Source organism: Ipomoea nil, unplaced genomic scaffold (genome assembly GCF_001879475.1).
Source record: "Ipomoea nil cultivar Tokyo-kokei standard unplaced genomic scaffold, Asagao_1.1 scaffold0579, whole genome shotgun sequence".
Classification (NCBI taxonomy): domain Eukaryota; kingdom Viridiplantae; phylum Streptophyta; class Magnoliopsida; order Solanales; family Convolvulaceae; genus Ipomoea; species Ipomoea nil.
In genome coordinates, this window is record NW_017617007.1 from 186,413 (window position 1) to 207,713 (window position 21,301).

At 35.2% G+C, this 21,301-nt stretch overlaps 2 protein-coding genes across 2 annotated transcripts; both read left to right on the plus strand.

Annotated features, from left to right (window-relative positions):
* Window positions 1-1,944: 1,944 nt before the first annotated feature.
* LOC109174246 (protein FAR1-RELATED SEQUENCE 5-like) lies at window positions 1,945-2,936 on the plus strand. The gene is made up of 2 exons (XM_019323491.1): window positions 1,945-2,720; window positions 2,924-2,936. Exons 1-2 carry the CDS (start codon window positions 1,945-1,947, stop codon window positions 2,934-2,936), a joined length of 789 nt encoding a protein of 262 aa, XP_019179036.1.
* Window positions 2,937-16,906: 13,970 nt separating this feature from the next.
* On the plus strand, window positions 16,907-17,722 carry LOC109174282 (auxin-responsive protein IAA29-like). The gene is made up of 3 exons (XM_019323526.1): window positions 16,907-17,046; window positions 17,226-17,316; window positions 17,408-17,722. The coding sequence occupies exons 1-3, from the start codon at window positions 16,953-16,955 to the stop codon at window positions 17,466-17,468; spliced, it is 246 nt and encodes an 81-aa protein (XP_019179071.1). The 5' UTR covers window positions 16,907-16,952; the 3' UTR covers window positions 17,469-17,722.
* Window positions 17,723-21,301: the final 3,579 nt, after the last annotated feature.

The window sequence follows — 21,301 nt, forward strand, 5'->3', positions numbered from 1 at the left end:
AAATATTGATGTCAGCTTCTTCCCCATCCCCAGTAGCCATTGCCCCCTCCCTGATGATGATGATGCAGAGGCGGGCTATGGTGGTTAAGAATTATGAGAATAATACAACAGAAATCCACACTTAGCTGCTGTGCAAATTTTACTGTGCGTGCGTCATCTATATAAACATTCAACTGCACTGAAGGTAGCTGATAATCCAGAATCTATGGCCAAATTGAAGGAAGAAGTAACAAGAAGCTTGGGCGTTAATGTGCGTGAGTTTTTGTTCTACTTCCTTCTGAGCTCGTAATTCTGAAATACTCACGCATATTAAGCACAAATCTCATGCACATTAAACACAATACTCAGGCACATTAAGTACAAAATTCACGCATATTAACATGACGCACATTAAGTACAAATCTCATACACATTGAGTACAAATCTCACGCACATTAAGTATAAACCTCACGCACATTAATCCACCACACAACCGCACGGGAAGCCACAAATGCACCTGATCCCTTCCCTATATATATATATATATATATATATATATATATATATATATATATATATATATAGGGTAGGGTTCCAGTGAGAACATGAGTTTAGGTGAGAACGTAAGAACACATCCTGTGCATCCGTGAAATATAATCTAATGGTCATGATTGAGTAATAAACATAGAATAGAATATAATGAAATAATTATAGAGGGCAAATTAGTAATGTAGTAATAATCTTTATATGGTCAAAATCGCATTTAATAATATTTCCATATAATTATGATCGTAAAAATAGTATATAAACGGATGATTGATATTAATCACGCAATATACCGGCGTTGAGCAGCAAGAACACAGTAGTAATGGATTCTTCTCCTCCGTTTGCGACCGACGACACATGTAAGTTAGTTTTATGATTTTATGAGTGCGGTAGTTGTGTGTTTGTAGTTGTATTGTTGTGTGATGGTGTGTGCAGAATGACAAAAGGATGTGTGCAACTAGGTCGAAATGGGTTGGGGTATAATGAGAAGTGGTATAATGTTTGTAATGTTAATGGTCTGTGCTAAACGATAAAAGGTTGTGTGCAACAAGTTCGAAATGGGTTGGGGTATAAGAGGGAATAAGAAAACGGAACGCTAAGTGTATATGGAGTATTCGTGTGGGATGGTGTTTGCAACTAGCCAAGACAGCTTGTGCAATCTGGGGTGGAGGTATACAGTATAACACTAACAGAAATGAGAAGTGGTCAAGTGTTTGTAGTATTATTGGTGTGTGCAGAGTGATAATGTGCGGGTGCAACCTGTTGGTAAGGAGGTAGTGTTTAATAAAAATAGATGAAAAAGAGACGACCAGAATTGACGTAGTATACCTGAGGGGCGGTGTGAGCAACGGTATGATATGGCCTGTGCAATCGATGTTGATGGGAGACGGTATAAGCCTAACAACAAATAAGAAAGTGGTAGAGTTGAAATACAATTATTGGTGTGTGGTACATGATAATGCGACGTGTGCAACCTAAAATAAATGAGTTATAGTATAATAAAAAGAGAAGAAGACGGAACGAGCAGTATTACTGTAGTAATAATTAGGGAGAGAGTGTGCAATCTGAGGATATGGAATGTGCAATCTGGGGTGGAGGGTACACAGTTTACCCCTACAAACAAATGAGAAGTGGTAGAGTTGAAATAGTATTATTGGTGTGTGGTACATGATAAGGCAACGGGTGCAACCTATTAGTAATGAGCTTGGGTATAATTAAAATAAAAGAAGATGGACCAAGCAATATTTACATAGTATTCCGACTCACAGTTTGCAATTTTGTTGTGATTTGTTTTTTTGTAATGCATATTGCTTTTTTATTTGTGAGTCGCTCTTATTTGAAGTGTAGTTTAATCAAAAGAATTGGTTTTCATATGTAGCAGGTGAGAGCAAAAATACTAATGACACAGCAACATGTGACATGGAAATCTCCCCTGGAAACACAACATACTGGGTCCCAAAATATGATGCGAAAATGAAACTAACCGTTGGGCAACAATTTAAGCGTCTTGAAGATGGCATAGAGTTTTACAAAAAATATGCTGCATTAGTTGGGTTTGATGTGCGACGTAGTGGTGATAGGAAAAACAAAGTGGGCAAAGTACTGCATAAATATTTGGTATGCTCACGTGAAGGATTTAAGCAAGTTGCATACCTCGAAAAAAGGGAAACAAGTGAAACGGTGAAAAGGCGTCGTCCATCAAACAGGGTTGGTTGCGGTGCACACATAAAATTTAATACAATCGGGAATGGTGGATACGAAGTGACATCATTTGAGGAAAGGCACACCCACCGTTTGTGCGAAGAACAGTCTAAACCATTCATGAAAGTGAATCGCAAGCTAGACATGGGGCATAAAGACTTCATCGAAAAATGTGGAAAGGTTAACATTGGAGCAAGCAAAAGCTTTAATCTATATGGAGAAATGGTTGGTGGAGTTGAACATGTCGGTGCAACTAGTACTGATTTCAAGAATCATAGGAGAAAGATATTGGCATACATGAAAGAACGGGACGCCCAAGAGCTTGTCGCCAAATGCCAAGAAAGAAAGGAGTATTGGCCAGATTACTACTTTGAGTATGCCGTAGACGACCAACAACAATTGAGTCGTATATTCTGGGCCGATGAACATGGACGCAAAAGCTTTGCCCACTTTGGAGATGCAATGGCGTTTGATGCAACATACAAAACGAACAGGTACGTTTTTTGTAAACCATGCAGCGATTTTTTTTTCCCGGCGTAAGAATGCGATGTACATAAGTGAAATAAAAATGCGGCCGAACGGAATTAGCCTAATATTGATGGGTGGTTGTTATGTGCAACCGTACATCACGCGTGTGCAATCTGTGAGAGACGAATGTGAATGTATTATGATTGAATAGTTTGTGGAAATGTTAAAGTTGTGAAAGTTAAGAAATATAAGGGAATTTATATAATACATGGATATCGTTTGTTGTGATGACTAACCAGGTGAAAACCGTACAGGTACAGTCTAGTGTTCGTACCATTCACAGGCGTGGACAACCACAAAAAGTCAACTACATTTGCAACGGGTTTAATTGCAAAAGAAGACGTGGAGTCATACACATGGCTGCTACACCACTTCAAACGTGCAATGGGCGGGGAACCAATATGTACGACTACAGACCAAGATCCAGCCATGAAAATAGCCATTGCAAATGTATTCCCTACAACACGTCACCGTTACTGCATGTGGCATATTATGACAAAAGTGAGCGATAAAGTGGGGGCTAATCTGGCAAAGAACGACGACTTCAGGAGACGATTGAATGATATTGTGTGGAAGAATAACTCAACGACCGAGGAATTCGAGAACGATTGGCATGAATTAACGATGAAACACGGTCTAGATGAGCACAACTGGTTTAATTTGATGTTTGAACAGCGTCGATTTTGGATACCTGCATACTTCACCGATGTTGAAATGAGCGGCTTGCTACGAACCACTTCGAGATCAGAGTCCCAGAATAGTGTGTTTAGAAGAAGCACCAGTAAATGGAAAAAAAAAATCACAGACCAATAAATAATCTTACAGCTAAAAACAAAATGGGGCCCGTAAATGGCTGAGACTTCTTACGCATCCATTTACCGTGACTATCAACCAAGCATTCTAACAAAAACTTACACCAATTAAGGTCTTTGATCTTATCAACATCTTCAAAGTGGTTGAAAATGAGTTGGTAAGCATACCCGTTACCCATAGTCGAGCAAAGTGTACTAACTACTAAAACTGCAAAATTAAGCTTGAACCACTCATCACCCTCTAAAAGATCACTAAACTTACGCCCAATCATGCCCAAGGTAACATCATATTTATCCCTAATAAACTTTCCCCTCCATTCCCTCAACTTGTCGCTGACATCATCTTTGGACCGCTTCGTGATGACAATCTCACCACGTGGTAAACCCAACACCGCCTGAACATCCTCCTCGCGGATATCAATCAAGCCTCCATTATCCAACCTAAGACACATGTTGACTGGATCAAATTTAGTCAAAAGCCACCACCCCATACGTTTAGGAATATCATGAATCTTCAAGTGAAAAAGTTTGTCTAAGCCCAACTCCCCCACCGCCCTTTTTTGACGGGGAGTAAACTTCTTCATTGGAACTACTAACTTGTACGCCGATGCACGGGTGCTAATCCGAGAAAAAATGGGAACTTCGTTACCGGCACCGTCTTGCCTCAGGCCTTGCATCGGTGTAGAAGAACGAACGCGTCCCACGGGAGGTGAAGAAACGAAGTCATCATCATTCGAAGAGTGAATTTCATGGCTTTCGATACGGACACCATTCCTAAATTTAGAACCTACACACATAGACATAACGACATATTCAAATATTGCACACACAGGAAATGTAGACTGCATAGACTTAACATAAATTGCACAGCAATGATGACAAGATAGAATAATATGAGTAAGAGCAAAAAAAAAAAAAAAAAAAACGATCAGAAAGATTCAACCAAGAAAGATCCAACTACTATTCTAGATGGAAAAACAAAACAAAAGCAAATCAAAAATAAACAAAAAAAAATAACAGAACCAGAATTAAAAAAAAAAAAAAAAAAAAAAAACACGTACACCAGATAAACAACTCACGTCTGCATCCCATCTTCTCCAACCGAAACCCCAACAGGTCACAAATTTAGGGTAGTCCATGAAAGTCTGTTATTGTGATTGCACACACTACACTACTAAACTCACACCAAAAAATCCCAGCTAAACAAAACACATTACACCGAAAAACAACATATATACTGAAATTACAAATTCGCAAAAACCAAAAAAAAAAAAAAAAAAAAAAAAAAGCAAAAAAAGAAACGCACAGAAAGATTCAACCAGAGAAAAGGAAAATAAATATAAATACATATATTATATAACAAAGGAAAAAAAAACACCATATCCAATATCCAACAAAAAAAAAAAAAAAAAAAACGCACACACACTCTCAAAAATTAACAGTGTATAACTAAAACTACTCTAACACAGTTCATGTCCAACTACTACTCTAGTTGGAAAAAAAAAACAGAAACAAACCTAAAATAAACAAAAAAAACATAGCAACAGCAAAAATAAAAATAAAAATTACAACTACACCAGATAAACAACCCACAGTCGAATCCCATCTTCTCCAATACACACCCCACCGCCGCACCCACCACCCACCACCCACCCCCATCGCCCCAGCCCATGCATGTCAACATAAATCAACTCCCCCACAAAAATCATGGCCAAACCCTAACCCCCCCCCCCCCCTCCAAAAAATAGGTGTAGTGGCGTTTAGTGTCAACCCCTAACAAAAAAAACATAAAGAGAAAAAATACCTCCTTCAGATGAACACGCAGGCTTGCGCTTAGACCGTCTAATACCGGAACCCTCCATAAAGTGGTTGAAGACAACCGAGCGAAATTGAGACTCCGACCGTGTGCAAGACCACCGCCGAAAACAAGACTTCCACCGTGTCCTAGTCGCCGGAACGACCACTGTGCAAGCAGCGACGACGAGGAAGTGCAGCGTTTACGTAAGCGGAAGACCACAATCCTTAGTAGCAGAGGACGAACGAAATTCTAATACAGGGAGAGTCCACCGAAAGAAGAATAATTGCAAACACCAAAGCCAAATAATGAATACAAAAAAAAACGCGTGCTTGGGAAGACAAATAGACAAATCGTGAAGGGAAAGAAATAATACTGAACCATTAAATCAGGGCTTACCATTAATAAAATAGATAGACCCAATTTAAATTACACAAAAACCCCTAAACGCATAACATATAAGCGGCAATAACTAATTCATCAACACCGTTAAGATTAAAGCTTGGATGGCTAAGATATATATATATATATATATATATATATATATATATATATATATATATATATATATATATATATATATATATATATATAGACACACACACACACACATAAGAGCTATATATAAGGCGGGAGTGGAGGGAGTAGCTGCCCCCACTGTAGGCCCGCCTCTGTTTATCTCCCACTTTCCTCTTTATCATATGTATTATATATGAAAATTCTTTCCAACACGGCGTTGTCAATGCATAGACAATCTTAATTTCCTGGAAGTGTTCCTCATATATAACACCAAATTGGTGTTTTTGTATTAATACAACGCAGCATAGCCACATGATGTTCAAGATATATTGTTTATTTGATGAGAATATATTTTCTGTGTATTGATAAGACCAGCGGATACAAAGTATATAAAGACATCAAATAGAGATCTAGTCTAATCTACTAATATAATAGAGATCTAGTCTAATACTACTAGTAGAGTCCTAATACTCCCCCTCAAGCATAATGTTGGTAAGCCAAAACATTGAGCTTGCAACAGAGTAAATTAAAACGCACAGACGAAAAAGACTTAGTAAAAATATCCGCTATCTGATCTTTGGTAGAAATAAAATTGACTTGTAATTCCTTCTTTGCGACTTTATCACGAACAAAGTGGTAGTCGATCTCAATGTTCTTGGTGCGAGCATGAAACACCGGATTAGCACACAGATAAGTAGCTCCCAGATTGTCACACCAGAATTTGGGCACAAAAGGTGGCGCATACCCGATTTCCTCATCAGAGAGACGAGCCAAGTAACCTCTGCAGAGACATCAGCCAGTCCTTTGTATTCAGCCTCAGTTGATGAACGAGCCACATTATGCTGTTTTCGAAAAACCCATGAGACAAGATTGGTCCCAAAAAACACAGCAAAACCACTAGTAGATTTGCGATCATCAGGATTGCCAACCCAATTCGAATCAGAATATGCATGAATATCTAGAGAAGGAGAAGAAGCAATCTTAAGACCAAGATGTAGTGTCCCATTTACATACCGTAACACCATCTTGGGAGCCGCCCAATCAGCAGTAGAGGGAGAGTGCATGTGCTGACACAAACGATTGACTGCATATGAAAGATCAGGCCGAGATACCGTAAGATATTGCAGAGCACATGCAAAGCTGCGATACTAAGTGGGATCAGCGTATGGTACCACGGCAACAGTCTCGGCCTTCGTGGTTGAAACCGAAGTGGCCACGGGCTTGCAATCAACCATACCTGTTCGTTTTAGAATATTCATCATGTACCGTTGTTGAGACAGAAGCATGCCATCAGACAACGGAACGGTCTCAATACCTAGAAAAAACGAGGGCACACCCATATCACGAACTTTAAACTCAAGAGCCAACTTGTCAGTAAGAGCAGTCACATGAGCCGAATTAGAACCCATAACCAAAATATCATCCACATAAACCAGAAAATATAGACGAGTATTGCCATGTGAATATATAAATAAAGAGACATCCATCTTGGAAGGTGAGAAACCAACGGAAACCAGAAAATCATGCAAAAGAGTGAACCAAGCACGGGGAGCTTGCTTAAGCCCATATAAAGAACGTTGAAGAGACAAACGTGCCCGGGAATCATTTTGTCTTCATAGCCAGGGGGCTGGCGCATATAAACCGTCTCAGCGAGATTGCCATTTAGGAAAGTATTGTGTATGTCCAACTGTCGAATAGTCCATCCATGAGAAATAGCTAAGGATAAAAGAAGACGTACCATAGTCGGTTTAACCACAGGACTAAAGGTCTCAAAGAAATCCTCACCAGCAACCTGATTAAATCCCTTGGCAACCAAACGAGCCTTGTAATGCTCAATCGAACCACCAGCTTTCCTCTTGGTTCTAAACACCCACTTATAGCCAACCACATTCATACCTGATTTAAAAGGAACAAGCCGCCATGTATTGTTGTGCACGAAGGCATTAAATTCCAAATCCATTGCATCCCGCCATTCGGGAAATTTGACCGCTTGAGTAAAACATGTAGGCTCAGTAGTGACGTCAATAGATAGAGCAACATGGTCATGCGGTCCCGAACTCTGCGTATTCATCGTATGAGACCGAACGGGCGAAGACGCGGGACGGGATCGACCACGGGGTCGGCCCCTCGGCCGAGCAGGTGGCTGGTCCGTGACTATCCGCTCGGACTCGGTCACGGACGGCTCGGCAGAAACAGGCTGCTGGCGGTGCGGATCGGGTCTGGTTATGGGCACGGCAGGAGGATCAAAGGTCGAGACAGCACTCGGCTCACCAGGAGGCACAACCGGCGCAACACCCCATGGCTCCGGGCGTGGTGCGGGTACCTGTGAATCAACAGAAGCAACAAAAAGAAAGACAGTCTCATCGAATCGCACATGGCGACAGATAAAAACCTTGTTAGTGTGAGTGTCTAAACAATGATAGCCACAAAAAGACGGAGGATATCCTAGAAAGACACAAGGAGGTGACCGAAACTGCAGTTTGTTGCGATTATAGGGCCGCAGATTAGGAAAACACAGACACCCAAAAACCCTTAAGTATGAGTAAGAGGGTGGAGACCGATGCAAGATGTAGTGAGGAGACTTATCAGACAAGACACGAGTGGGCATTTTATTGATAAGATACACAGCAGTTTCGAAAACATAATCCCAGAAACGAGACGGAACAGAGGATTGGGCCATTAACGCCAGTCCCGTTTCGACAACATGGCGATGTTTGTGTTCTACTCTGCCGTTTTGTTCATGAGTATACGCACAGGACTGCCTGTGACAAATACCCAATGATGCGAGAGTTGAACCAAGCTTTTTGTATTCTCCCCCTAAATCAGATTGAAAAGACAGAATTTTACGAGAGAAGGAACGTTCAACAAGTGACCGAAACTTATCAAATATCGCATATAAATCAGACTTAGCTCGCATAGGATAATACCACACATAATGAGTGTAATCATCCACAAATAATACAAAATATTTAAAGTCATTTGCAGAAAGTATCAGCGCAGGGCCCCAAATATTTGAATATATTAATTCTAAAGGATGCGAACTAGTACATTCAACACGCGATAAAGGAAAACGAGACGACTTGCCTAATTGACAAGAGGAACAAATATTGGGCAGATCACTGGAATTAAACGAACTAAGACTAGAAGAAGCTAAAACTTGACGCAGGACCCGAGAGTGTGGATGCCCAAGCCGCATATGCCAAACGAAAGAGGACCGTGCAGCAACGAAAGCAACGGGAGCTGGACGCGAGGTAGGCCAGGCATATAAACCCCCAAATGCATGCCCCTTAAAAAGAGTGTTCCTGGTTTGAATGTCCTTCACGAAGAAACACGAAGGGTGAAACTCAAAAAAGACATTATTTTCTTTAGCAAAACGTTGAACAGACAAAAACGAAGAAGATAAACCAGGAACATACAAGACATCAGACATACGAAATGACCTAGAATTAGCGGCCAACGAAGTAGAACCAACAGTAACAATAGGCAAACATGTACCATTGCCAACCCGAAGTGTCTCCGGACCATCATATGTAGTAGAGGACGTCAATAATGTGGGATCAGGGGTAGCATGATTTGTGGCACCAGTGTCAGGGAACCACTAATGAGAGTCGTCCATAGAACCATCAACACCAGAAACGGCGACATTCGCCTGAGGGTCCGGATCAGGAGTGAAGCGACGCCAACACGTCGTAGCTATATGCCCTTGCTTGTTACAGATTTGACACCGAGGGCCCGAGTTGGACCGCCCCCGGCCACGACTGCCTCGCCCTCTGCCGCCGCCGCCACCACCTCGGTTTTGCGGGCTGCCACCGCGACCGCTATGACCACCACGGCTTACGGCCAAGGCTGTCGGTGCGCCGAGAGTCGCACAGTCGTCCGATCAGATCCACTCCTGCGAAACAAGAAAATCCGCAACCTCTGGAAGGGGAACATGCGCACCACGGGCTAGGGTTGCCACCAACGGTCGGAACTCCAAGCGTAAACCGCGAAACACATATAAATTCTGATCATCCAACTCAACATGACGACCGGCGAGGGCCAATTCATCAATCAACATCTAGGCACGACCAAGGTAATCATATATTGAGGAATCACCTTGACGGAGCCCTTGAAGTTCGTCGAGTAGTCGGAGTGCACGAGAGCGGGTAGATAAACCTAGGGTTTGTTCAATTACCTGCCAAAGCTGCTGAGAGGTGCCAATTAAAGTATGTGCTCCATCTCAACTAAAAGCCTAAGCTTATAGTTGGATACACATTAATGGATATATGCTCACAGTGCCCTTGTCGACGGCGAAACGAAGAGTCTCATCGGACAAAGAGGAGATGAGCATGGAGAGGATGGCATTGTCTTGCCGACGACAAGAGAGCTGCCGGGCGGGGAGATCAGAAACCGCCGGCGGGGAGTTGTCCGCGGTCGACGTTAGGGCCGGCCATGCTGTCAGAAAGGGTGTTGTACCATCAACAAACCCTAGAAGCCCTTGGTCTTCAAGAAATGGAAGAATCTGAGTTCGCCAGAATAGATAATTTCGGGAGGTTAACTTTAAAGAAACGAAGTGATGAGCCGATGACAGGCTACCACTCGCAGGCATCGTAGGAATCTCAGTAACGGTCTGTTCAGAAGAACCAAGAACAGAGCCGTCATTAACACCTACGTTTTCCATGAGAGAAAACCTAGCTGATACCAGATGAGAATATATTTTCTGTGTATTGATCAAGAGCAGCGGATACAAAGTATATAAAGACATGAAATAGAGATCTAGTATAATACTACTAATATAATAGAGATCTAGTCTAATACTACTAGTAGAATCCTAATATATTTAACTGACAATTTGTACAATTTTGCCAACATGTTGTCCTGCCGACCTAACTCACACTGCCTCGTACTAATATTTCGTGCACCAACTTTCATCCACAAAATTTTCTTTTTACCTTCGATTTGGATTACGAAAAGTTCGCAATAACTATTTAAATGTATGCAATGAGTGAAACTTGTTTTGTGACTGTATAAAATTCACATTATAATGCTAGCGGGCAAAAGACTATGATATAAGACCGTGTACATTGTTCATAGCGGACCAGGCCAGTTCAAATCAAGAAAGTAAATAAATAGCTTTATGTAGAGTCAAATTTAAAACTTTATTATTACCAAGGCAACTATCAGACCAACTTAGTTAGGATTGCTTATCCCAAAGAAATCCTTATTACCATTTCTAGCTCATCAGTGAGTAACCGATTCTTATCATTAACCAAACTAGTATTTTCACCCGTGCGATGCACGGAATGTAATTATTGTAAGATATTAAGAATATTTAAATCGATATATAATTATTTAAGAGTTAATTTCACCAGAGGTCACTTATCTTTCCTGACAATTCCAAATTTAATCCTAGACTATAGTTATTAATTATTACGATTTATTCTATGTTATAATTCTTAAGTTAATATTCTTACTATTATTATTAACACTTAATTACTTTTAGATGTTATTATTACCACTTATATTATTATTATTATTATTATTATTATTATTATTATTATTATTATTATTATTATTATTAGTTTCTTTTCAAGTTCTGTTAGTATATAATGGTCGTGAGGCACAATAATAATATAACTATAATTAAATATTCTTGTACTGTATTCCGTGAGTCACAATAATAATATAACAATAATTACATATTCTTCAATTCTATATTCTTCTAGGATTTCTATTACCATCATTAATTATTCCCTAATTTACCATAATTAAATAATTTGACCAATTATAAGGAAAGATTATTAAATAATGCACGGGAAAATTTTTTAATAAAAAACTTTAAAAATTCATTAATAAAATATAATGCTCTCATAGTTTTTTCTTAGAAACTATTTAATAAAGCATTTCTTTTAGAAATTGGTGGGCCAAACCGCCTACGGCAATTTGCGGTGGATAGATCTCGAAAAAATACGCGATTTCAAAAAAATATTTGTCCAAAACGGACAACCGAATCAAAAGTTATGCCGTGCCGAAATTTTGACACATTACAACTTTTAAAAAAAAATAAAATAAAAAATTTAATCGCCGGTTCACCCAGCGAGGTGGCCGCGGAAGAGGCCGATTTCGGCCTTCATCGCCGCGGCCAGCAGCGTGATTTTTGCAACACTGATATATAGTATAGATATAGATTAGAATAGGAATTGTATTACACTATTTTATAATATTAGAATAGAATTTTAACGCAGAATTATTGTACGAATGGGGGAGTAGAAATCAATATATTTTATTAGGAAGCGAGATTTTTTAGGAATTGGGCGGGAAGTTAAAATTTCAAAATTTTGTTATTATATATAGTATAGATAAAAATACCCTGGTTGTGTTATTAACTGAATTTTAAAAAAAAAATCTAAAAAAAATAGAGAAATTAAGTGGGGCTATTTAAAAAAAAATAAAAATTAAAGAATAAAAATAAAGAAATTTAAAAGGAAAGGAGAAGTGGAGAACAAAGAACAAGAGTAGACATAATCCCATTCTTTCCAGGCAATTCAACATTCAAATCCATAAAAGATCTTCGTTAACTAACCTTCTCGATCAATTCCGTAGATCTGGACCAAGTAGCTACTTTTGCACAAACAATACTAAACTGATATAGTTATTGTTGAGGATATAGCATATAAAATATATGTGAAATCTAATTATTAATTTAATTCTTTAACTCAATTTGATATAAAAGTTAAACTCATACATGATTATTTAAACCTTTGCATCATATCACCAGATAAATATACATGTCATACTTACTATTCATTTATTAAATGCATCATATCATTAGTTATAGCTTAGGGACAAGAAATGAGCACGACATGTTAGTAAAAAGATGAAATTTGCAATGTCATCTTAGAAAGGAGAAATAAACACAACCAATAAGTAGGAACAAATCTATAACTTAGGGAGGAAACGTATAATTGTACCTTTTAATGTTCCTTCTTTTTTTAGTATACCCAAAAAATTTTCACCGACACAGTAACGAAACTCCTCGTTGAATTGTATGCACTTCTAATGAGTGTGACAATTAGCCTGGAAATTTGAATTTGTTTCATATGAACCATACCCAAAAACCAAGTATCAAATCCTTAATATTTAATTAAAGATAAATGAGTTCCTTCCCAAAGTTCCCATCAATCACACCCAGATTTCCTTTTAATGTTTTGGCACATAGAAAAGCAATTTTATAAAGCTAAAAGCCCACGCAATTAGAAAAGTCATTGGTACAACACACAAACGAAGCAAGTGATCACTATGGGTGAATCCAATTTGTGAAACGTCGTTATATTGTACGACTTTTGATTGAATTGCAAATTGTTGATTAACGTTGTCTACTGTAGCTGGTGGGGCCAGTGAATAATTTAGGAGCATGAGAAAATAATGGATGCGGATTGAACACATCACCCCTCGAAAAGAGGAGTACGAAGAAGAAAACCCCATTTTTTCTTACTATGTTTGGTAACTATGGGACAAGAGAGCGACAAGGTTGCCCAAACGCATGCAAACAACCCGATACTAATTTAACAACAATTTTACTTCTTACCAATTAACATGGTATTTTTTTTTTTAATGTTACTGACTCTATTACATTGTAGTATCTGTTCAAACATACTTTCTCAATTTAATAAAGCAAACAGAGTCAACAACGTCTCTACTGAGATTCGATCTCATGACCTCTCACATGGGAGAAGTCATTACATGTCATCTGAGCACGAGGTGCTTGGCAACTGTGTCCACCTTGCAAGATAGACACGGTTCTATGTTCATAATTACTGAACTATATGTTCATAATTATAAAGTTATATTATTCATAATTTTTTAACTTCATATTCATAATTATTGAATTCTATATTCACAATTACAGAACTTTATGTTCATCATTATTGAACTATATATTCATAATTATAAAACTATATATTCATAATTTTTGAACTTCATATTTATAATTAATGAATCTCTATATTCATAATTACAAAATTATATATTCACAACTCTATGTTAATAATTATGTTCACAACTCTATTCATACTTATAAAGTTATATGTTCATAATTTTTGAACTATATATTCATAATTATGAACAGTTTTGGATCCGTGTCCATATTGCACATAATTTGCCGTATATTGTTGGTACTCCAAAAATATATAGGAGTATAAATAGGATCTGCAGGCTTTATTTGGTCCAGCGTTGACATAAAATATTATTTCATTAATCAAATTAAATAATTTTTTTAAAATACTAATATTTGTTGGTAAATTCTACGTTGTAGATCAGCACTGCGATTCTTGTACGTGGTATGAACCAAAAAAATTTGAAAAAGATTTTTGATTTATAAGAGATATAATGGGGACAATGTTGTCAGAGTATTTGGTACAGATTCAAAAACTTATCCACTTTAGAATTATATTGTATCTGTACAAGAAGCACCCGTGTTTATCAACTATCAACACCTTAAAATTTTTCATTATTTTTTACCTAAAAATTTAATGTCTTATACTCTTAGACTTGTGGTGCATTTATTGTGGATAAGAAAAAAAATATCATTTAGTTACTATATTAAATGAGTTAATACTTAATTTAATCTTCAATAATAGCATTTTTTAAATTTATTCCTAAATAATTTTTATTTTTTTTTGTTTAATTAGGTAATCGTCTTTGATTGTTTTATCCAATTGAGTCATCTGTTAATTAAGATAGCTTGGTAATTTCACCTCTATTAATACTCAATTTAGTCATCGACTATAGCAGTTTTATCCAAGTTAGTCTATGACTATAGTATTTTTACTCAATTTAGTCATCGACTATAGTGATTTTTCTCAATTTAGTCCTTGATTCTAACAATCGATGACTCAATTAGGTAAAATCATCGAAGTCGTTGACCTAATTAAGCACCCAAAAAAATCGTTTATTAGAACTAATTCGAGAAAAACATCTATTATCAAGGACTAAATTTGGTATTTTCTCTATATTAAATATACTATTTCTTAAATCTTTGTACCCAATCAAAGGAACAATATATTTTGTAGATGGGTGAATAATATTTTTTTTATTTTGACATACATAATAACAATGTGCACTTGTTGAGCTCATTGACTAACATTCACTCCATTTGTAATTTCACTTTAATGATCTCATTTATTATTTTAATGATGAATTCGCTTAAATTTTGTTTAATATAGATTTAATTTTTTAACATATAAATTATATATTTACAAGCAACATTGCATGTATCAATAATTATACCCAAAAAAAAAAAAGTTTTAAAGAATTTGTTAAAAAATAACAATTGATGGTTTAAACATAAACTAAGTTAAGAATAGCACAAAGAAATAGAGATAAAGCACAGATCATTAACATTGCTTGCTTTTTAGATGTTGATTATTACAAATGTAGTGTGAGCATATATAGTGCATACAATAGAGGACGATGTACCAGCTAATAAAAGTTTTATTATTCTTTTAAAGTTTTAAATCATATCCTTCTTGTTTTCAAAAATAAAAAATAAAAAAAATCATATCCTCTTATGGATAGTGACCATTATTAGTAAATGAAGATCTATGTATCTATCCTTGGTAAACAATCTATAAATTCTACAATAAATCATCTGTGGATTTGGAAATAGCAATAGCAAGCTGTAAGTAACTAATTACAACCCAGTAATACTGATATAGATCCGATAAAAAATTTCTTTAGTTAAACTAATCGCAGGATAACACAATACACATTAAACTAAAAATAAGTAATTACAACCCATAAAATACTATATAACACCACATCTAATTAATTACTGATTGACTTGACACATCAATACTGATATAGATCCGATAAAAAATTTCTCTAGTTAAACTAATCGTAGCATAACACGTACAATACACATAATAACACCACATTTTATTAATTACTGATTGACTTAACGCATCGATACTGATATAGACTAGATACAAAATTTCTCTAATTAAACTAATAATAACATAACACGTTAGTTATCACATTTTCTATAAAATCCAAAAGAAAATGGTCCACCAAGATCTCAGCTGTCGGTATCATTGCCACCCCTTAGACCGACATAATTCCAATGTATGAGTATGACACACATTTTATTCATGTATAAATATCATATACTATACGCTAAACCTCTATATATTTATCTTCAAACTAAACTAAGCTAATAAACATTAAAACTCCAAACTCATTTTACGCATTAAACCACGTTCTCTTTCACTTTCATAGCGTCAGATATGGAGCTTGAGCTACGCCTTGCTCCGCCAAACAACTTTGTGGACAAAGGTTTCGATCTGAACGATAATGCATTCGAGGAAAACGAGGTAATGGTGGTCAAGAAACGGCGTGTCGTTGGTGAAGCCTTTGTTGAACGTAAAACCTCGTCTTTGGTTCTGTTGAATGGGCACCCAAATGATGATGATGATGAAAACTCGAGCAACTATGAATCTGGTTATGGGTAATCAACTTTGCTTTTTACACTTTTTATGGATATGAGTAAAAGGGAAAATTGTATTTTTAGTCTACCAGTTATATCTGTGGCGAACTAAATCAGTTGCTTTATTAAGTGGCAAATTATATTGCTGGTAGAAATACTCCCTGATGGACTAAGTCAACCACTTTATTTATTTTTATTTTTATTATTTATTTATTTATTTTGATTCTAATTCAAATTTACAACTAAACAAAGAGACTTTTTTTTTTTTTTACTTAAACTCATTACTATTACTAACTATGTGATTCTTCATTACTATTATGATTTCAATGTTTGAACTAATAGATTACTGGTTGTTACAACAACTTGCTAACTATCTGCTATCTTCTCTCCCTTGTATGCTATTTAAAGTTGATTGTTTACATCAATAATATCAGTCACAAATATCCTTAACATGAACCAAATGTACCCTAATTAACATTTTAATCATGGCAGGAATGTAAGGGAAGAAGGAGAAACAGTGAGTTGGGCACATGTAAGTTCATGGAGACAGAAATTTGTAAATGGTAACATTAATAATAGAGGAAGAAAGTCCAAGTTTGTGAAGGTGAAGATGGTGGGGGTTGCCATAGGAAGAAAAGTTGATCTTAGGCTCTACAATTCATATCATCACCTTAGAAATGACTTAGTCAACATGTTTGCAAAAGGTAACTCATCATCTCTTTGTTTTTGTTTTTATTTATTTATTTTTGTGTGGTGTATTGGTATATAGTACAACTTGGGTATGTTAGATAGTATAAATATATAATATAACTGAATAGAAACATAATTACCGATATTTCCTAACTTTAATTTGACTTATTAGTATTTTTTTTCCTATGTATAGACAATAATGCATATGATAATGGAGGGGAATATGGAATATTTTACCAAGACAAAGTGGGGGATTGGTTGCTTGCTGGAGATGTTCCATGGCAGTAAGTATATGAAGTGTACTTTTGCTATTTATATATGTGTTTAAAAGGAAAATAAAACTCACAAGCAAACTGAAACTATTATTCTTTGCAGGACATTCATGGAGTCTGTTCAAAGGATAGAGATAGTAAGGAATGGATGGGATTTGAAATGATAAAATAACCTAAAATTATTGGGTACTTACTAGCAAATAATATATTTTTGCTCAACAAATTATGTCGACCCTTATTAGAATGGGACTCAAAACTAAGACCTTCTTTATAGAAAGCAACAACGATGTTCATAAGTCATTTGGTAAGCTTAATTAGTTATTATAATACTATAATAATGTAATAGTCTTGCTGTATTGTCTAATATAATAGAGGAGGACAAGTTGTACTTAACTTGTAGTTTGTAATATAGTTTGTATTGAGAATTAATTAGTTGTTTTATATTCCATCTATTATCTATCTCATTTCATCAATTCAATTAACCGCCAACAAGGGTCTGCGCTCTAAGAGTGAAGGAACTTTACCTTTTGTGGACAAGCAAGAGTTAGCGAACTTAATTAAAAAAGACCCTAATTCAATTCACTTTTATAATTTACTTGCGTAATAGTTGGTTCATAAAATAAAATACTATGTAGGGAAAATGACACTTTTTTCCCTTGAGTTATATACTTATAGCATTTTTTTCCTCTCAATTATTTAGGTAAACACATTAGCCCCCTCAATTATTCTAAAAGTGGTGTTTTTTCTCCCTAATATATTAAATTGACATTTCTACCCTTAAAGTAAACATTTTATTTATTTTACTTCTCCAACAAATTATTGTGTATACGTAGGGATGACCACAGTTCGGTTCAAACTGAACCAGACACTAAATCAATCGAATTAAAAGTTTCCAGTTATGATTCAAATCTAGAACCCAACATTTGGATTTCAATTTATTAAAATTATGAATCAAAAAAATTGGATCCTGAACCGTGAATCGGCAATTCCGAATCCGGTTCGCAATTTTGAACCGTCTTTATTTTAAAATTTTATTTTTTATTTTAAAATAGTCTAAATTTAGCAATAAATGTATTTTATTTTTTCAGTTCGGAACATGAACCGTCCGTTTCGGTTCGCGATTTTAATAAACTCTAAATATCGGGTTTCGATTCTAAATTGTAATTGAAATATTTCGGTTTGGTTGGTATAGTGTTTGTTTGGTTTGAACCAAATTATGGTCATAATGTGTTGGAGAAGAAAAATAAATAAAATATTTATTTTAAGGGTAAATATGTCCATTTAACATTTCAGGGGAAAAAACAGCCACTTCAATAATTCAGGGGAAAAAAGTGTTATATGTATATAACTCAGGGGGAAAAAGTGCTATTTTCCCTACTATATATTATATAAGAAATGGAATATGTGAGGTATATAATAGAATTCACATTTCATTGTTTAATTAATTGAAGAAATAGACTTCAAAAATTCTATTCTAGTTTAGTTTGTTCACACTAAAAAACAAAAACAAAAAAAAAAAAAACAAAACAAAAAAAAAAAAAAAAAAAAAAAAAAAAAAAAAAAAAACTGTGATTTTTAATGTACATTTTGTATGCATTACCAATATTTTGAAAGTTTGCAACTCATAAGAAGATACATAATCAATAGTTATATCGTGGATCATGATCTTAAAACTTTACTCTTACTTTTTTTTTTTTTTTATCTAGCTTTTATTTATGTATAAACAAAATTAATGTGCAAAAAACATATCATAAAAATTATCTAATTAGGATCTTTTAAATTACTCTATTAGTGATTTTTTTTTTCAATTGTATAAAATAAATCTATAAGTACATAAAGTCATTACTTTAGGTACTATTGTAAGTGCATACATTCTCCATTGTATGTATATAAATTCACTATGTACTGCAAATACATACATTCATTATTGTTGGTCTCTCTTTCACTCGATCTCTCACGCACACACACATATACATATACATATCTTCATCCATGTCATGTTGATCTGGAAAAAGATGTCTTCTTCATCCAAATCGACATGGATGAAGAAACTTGGCAAACATCTCTGTCTGATCAAGACGGAGAAGTTCGTCAACTTATTAGTCTGATCTAAATGAAGAAATTGGTGGTTTCTCCGTCCAATTTGAAGAATTTTTTTTAAATTTTTGTTGTAATTTTTGAATAAGATGCCACAACAGATTTCATACAAGAAAAACTATCTAAGTTAACTTTTGATAAATTGATAAAAATGTTAATAGATTTGATTCATAAAAGTCATTATTGTATGTGCACTTCATTGTAGATACACAAATTCACTATGTACTACAAATATATACATTCATTATTATTAGAGTGTGTATATATATACTAGCATTTTTTACGCGTGATGCACGAAAAGTCATGCCAATATTAAAACATTGATAAATAAAAATAATTAAAAATTATAATTCAAATTATATATACACAAATTATATATGTATTTTATACACACACATATATCATTTACCATTCATAGAAATTAATTAAAATATAACCAATCATTAAATTAATTATATAATGATTTTAATAAAATGATAATTAAAGAAAATGAAAAAGATATGATAGATATAAGTGTATGGTAATAATGATAGAGTTATTAATGTTAGAATTTAAAAGTAACGGTATTATACCGGTGTAAGGGTAGCTTTGTCTAATAAGAATGTAGTAGGGACAGTTTTGTCTAAAAACATTGAAGTGTACAACACTTAAAGTAAAATGTATAAATTTATAAGCATACAAAAAGAGGGACATAAACCAAGGATATAACATTGATTGTGGCTAATTATGTTTTTAGATTAGATTAGATTAGATTAAATTATATATATATATATATATATATATATATATATATATATATATATATATATATATATATATATATATATATATATAGGGTCGAGATTAGGTGTGAAGGAGGTCTCGGGTGCGAACAGGCGGTGAGATCTATGCCGTTGATCAAATCTAGATCAACGGCTCAAATCAATGAATTTTTTTTTTTTTTAAACGCGCATCTGGAAAGAAGAAGCAAAGGCTAAAAATGGCTCACCTTAAGTGTTACAAAGACATACCTTAGGTGTTAAAGCAACGCATGCCTTAAGTGTTAAAATGACGCACCTTAAGTATTGACATCGCACACCTTCAGTTTATAAAAATGGCGCACCTTAAGTTGTAAAATCACGCACCTTAAGTATAAAAATGGCACACCTTAAGCGTAGAACTTACATATGCACCTTAAGTTTATAACTGACGCACTATAAATGTTAAAATGGCATACCTTAAGTGTTAAAAGGACGCACATTAAGCTATGGAAAGATGCACCTAAAGGTTTAGAATGACGCACATTAAGTTGTCAATTGAATAACTAACGCACCTTAAGCACACAAAAACCACGCACCTTAATTAAGAAGGAACATGACGCACCTTAAGTTTGACCAACACGAAAAATGACCAAATTGTCACCGCATTTTTTTTAATTCTTGTTAATCCTGAACGTCGATTTTGACAAGATCAATGACTCCCATCTCACCGCATATTTCACTTAGACACAACATCTGCATCTGACCTCTAACATATATATATATATATATATATATATATATATATATATATATATATATATATATATATATATATTCATCCATGTCGATCTGGAAGAAGATGTCTTCTTTGTCCAAATCAACATGGATGAAGAAGCTTGGCAAACTTCTCTGTCTGATCAAGACGGAGAAGCCTGTCGACTTCTTCATCCGATCTAGATAAAGAAATATGTGGCTTCTCCGCTCAATTTGAAGAATTTTATTTTAAGTTTTCGTTTTAATTTTTGAATAAGATGCCACATCATCAGATGTCTTACAAGCAAAACTATCTAGTTAACTTTTAGTAAACTAATAAAAATGTTAATTGCACCATTTTAAGAAATGTAAGGGTTTAATTGTATGTTTTATAGTTTGATGGTCTA

What these genes read in the sequence shown, in the direction of transcription:
- LOC109174282 (XM_019323526.1), top strand. Translation starts at nt 16,953, where the DNA reads ATGGTGGGGGTTGCCATAGGAAGAAAAGTTGATCTTAGGCTCTACAAT. An exon ending in AGTCAACATGTTTGCAAAAG is followed by an intron (nt 17,047 to 17,225) that starts GTAACTCATCAT and finishes TCCTATGTATAG; the next exon opens with ACAATAATGCATATGATAAT. An exon ending in GCTGGAGATGTTCCATGGCA is followed by an intron (nt 17,317 to 17,407) that starts GTAAGTATATGA and finishes TATTCTTTGCAG; the next exon opens with GACATTCATGGAGTCTGTTC.
- LOC109174246 (XM_019323491.1), top strand. Translation starts at nt 1,945, where the DNA reads ATGGAAATCTCCCCTGGAAACACAACATACTGGGTCCCAAAATATGAT.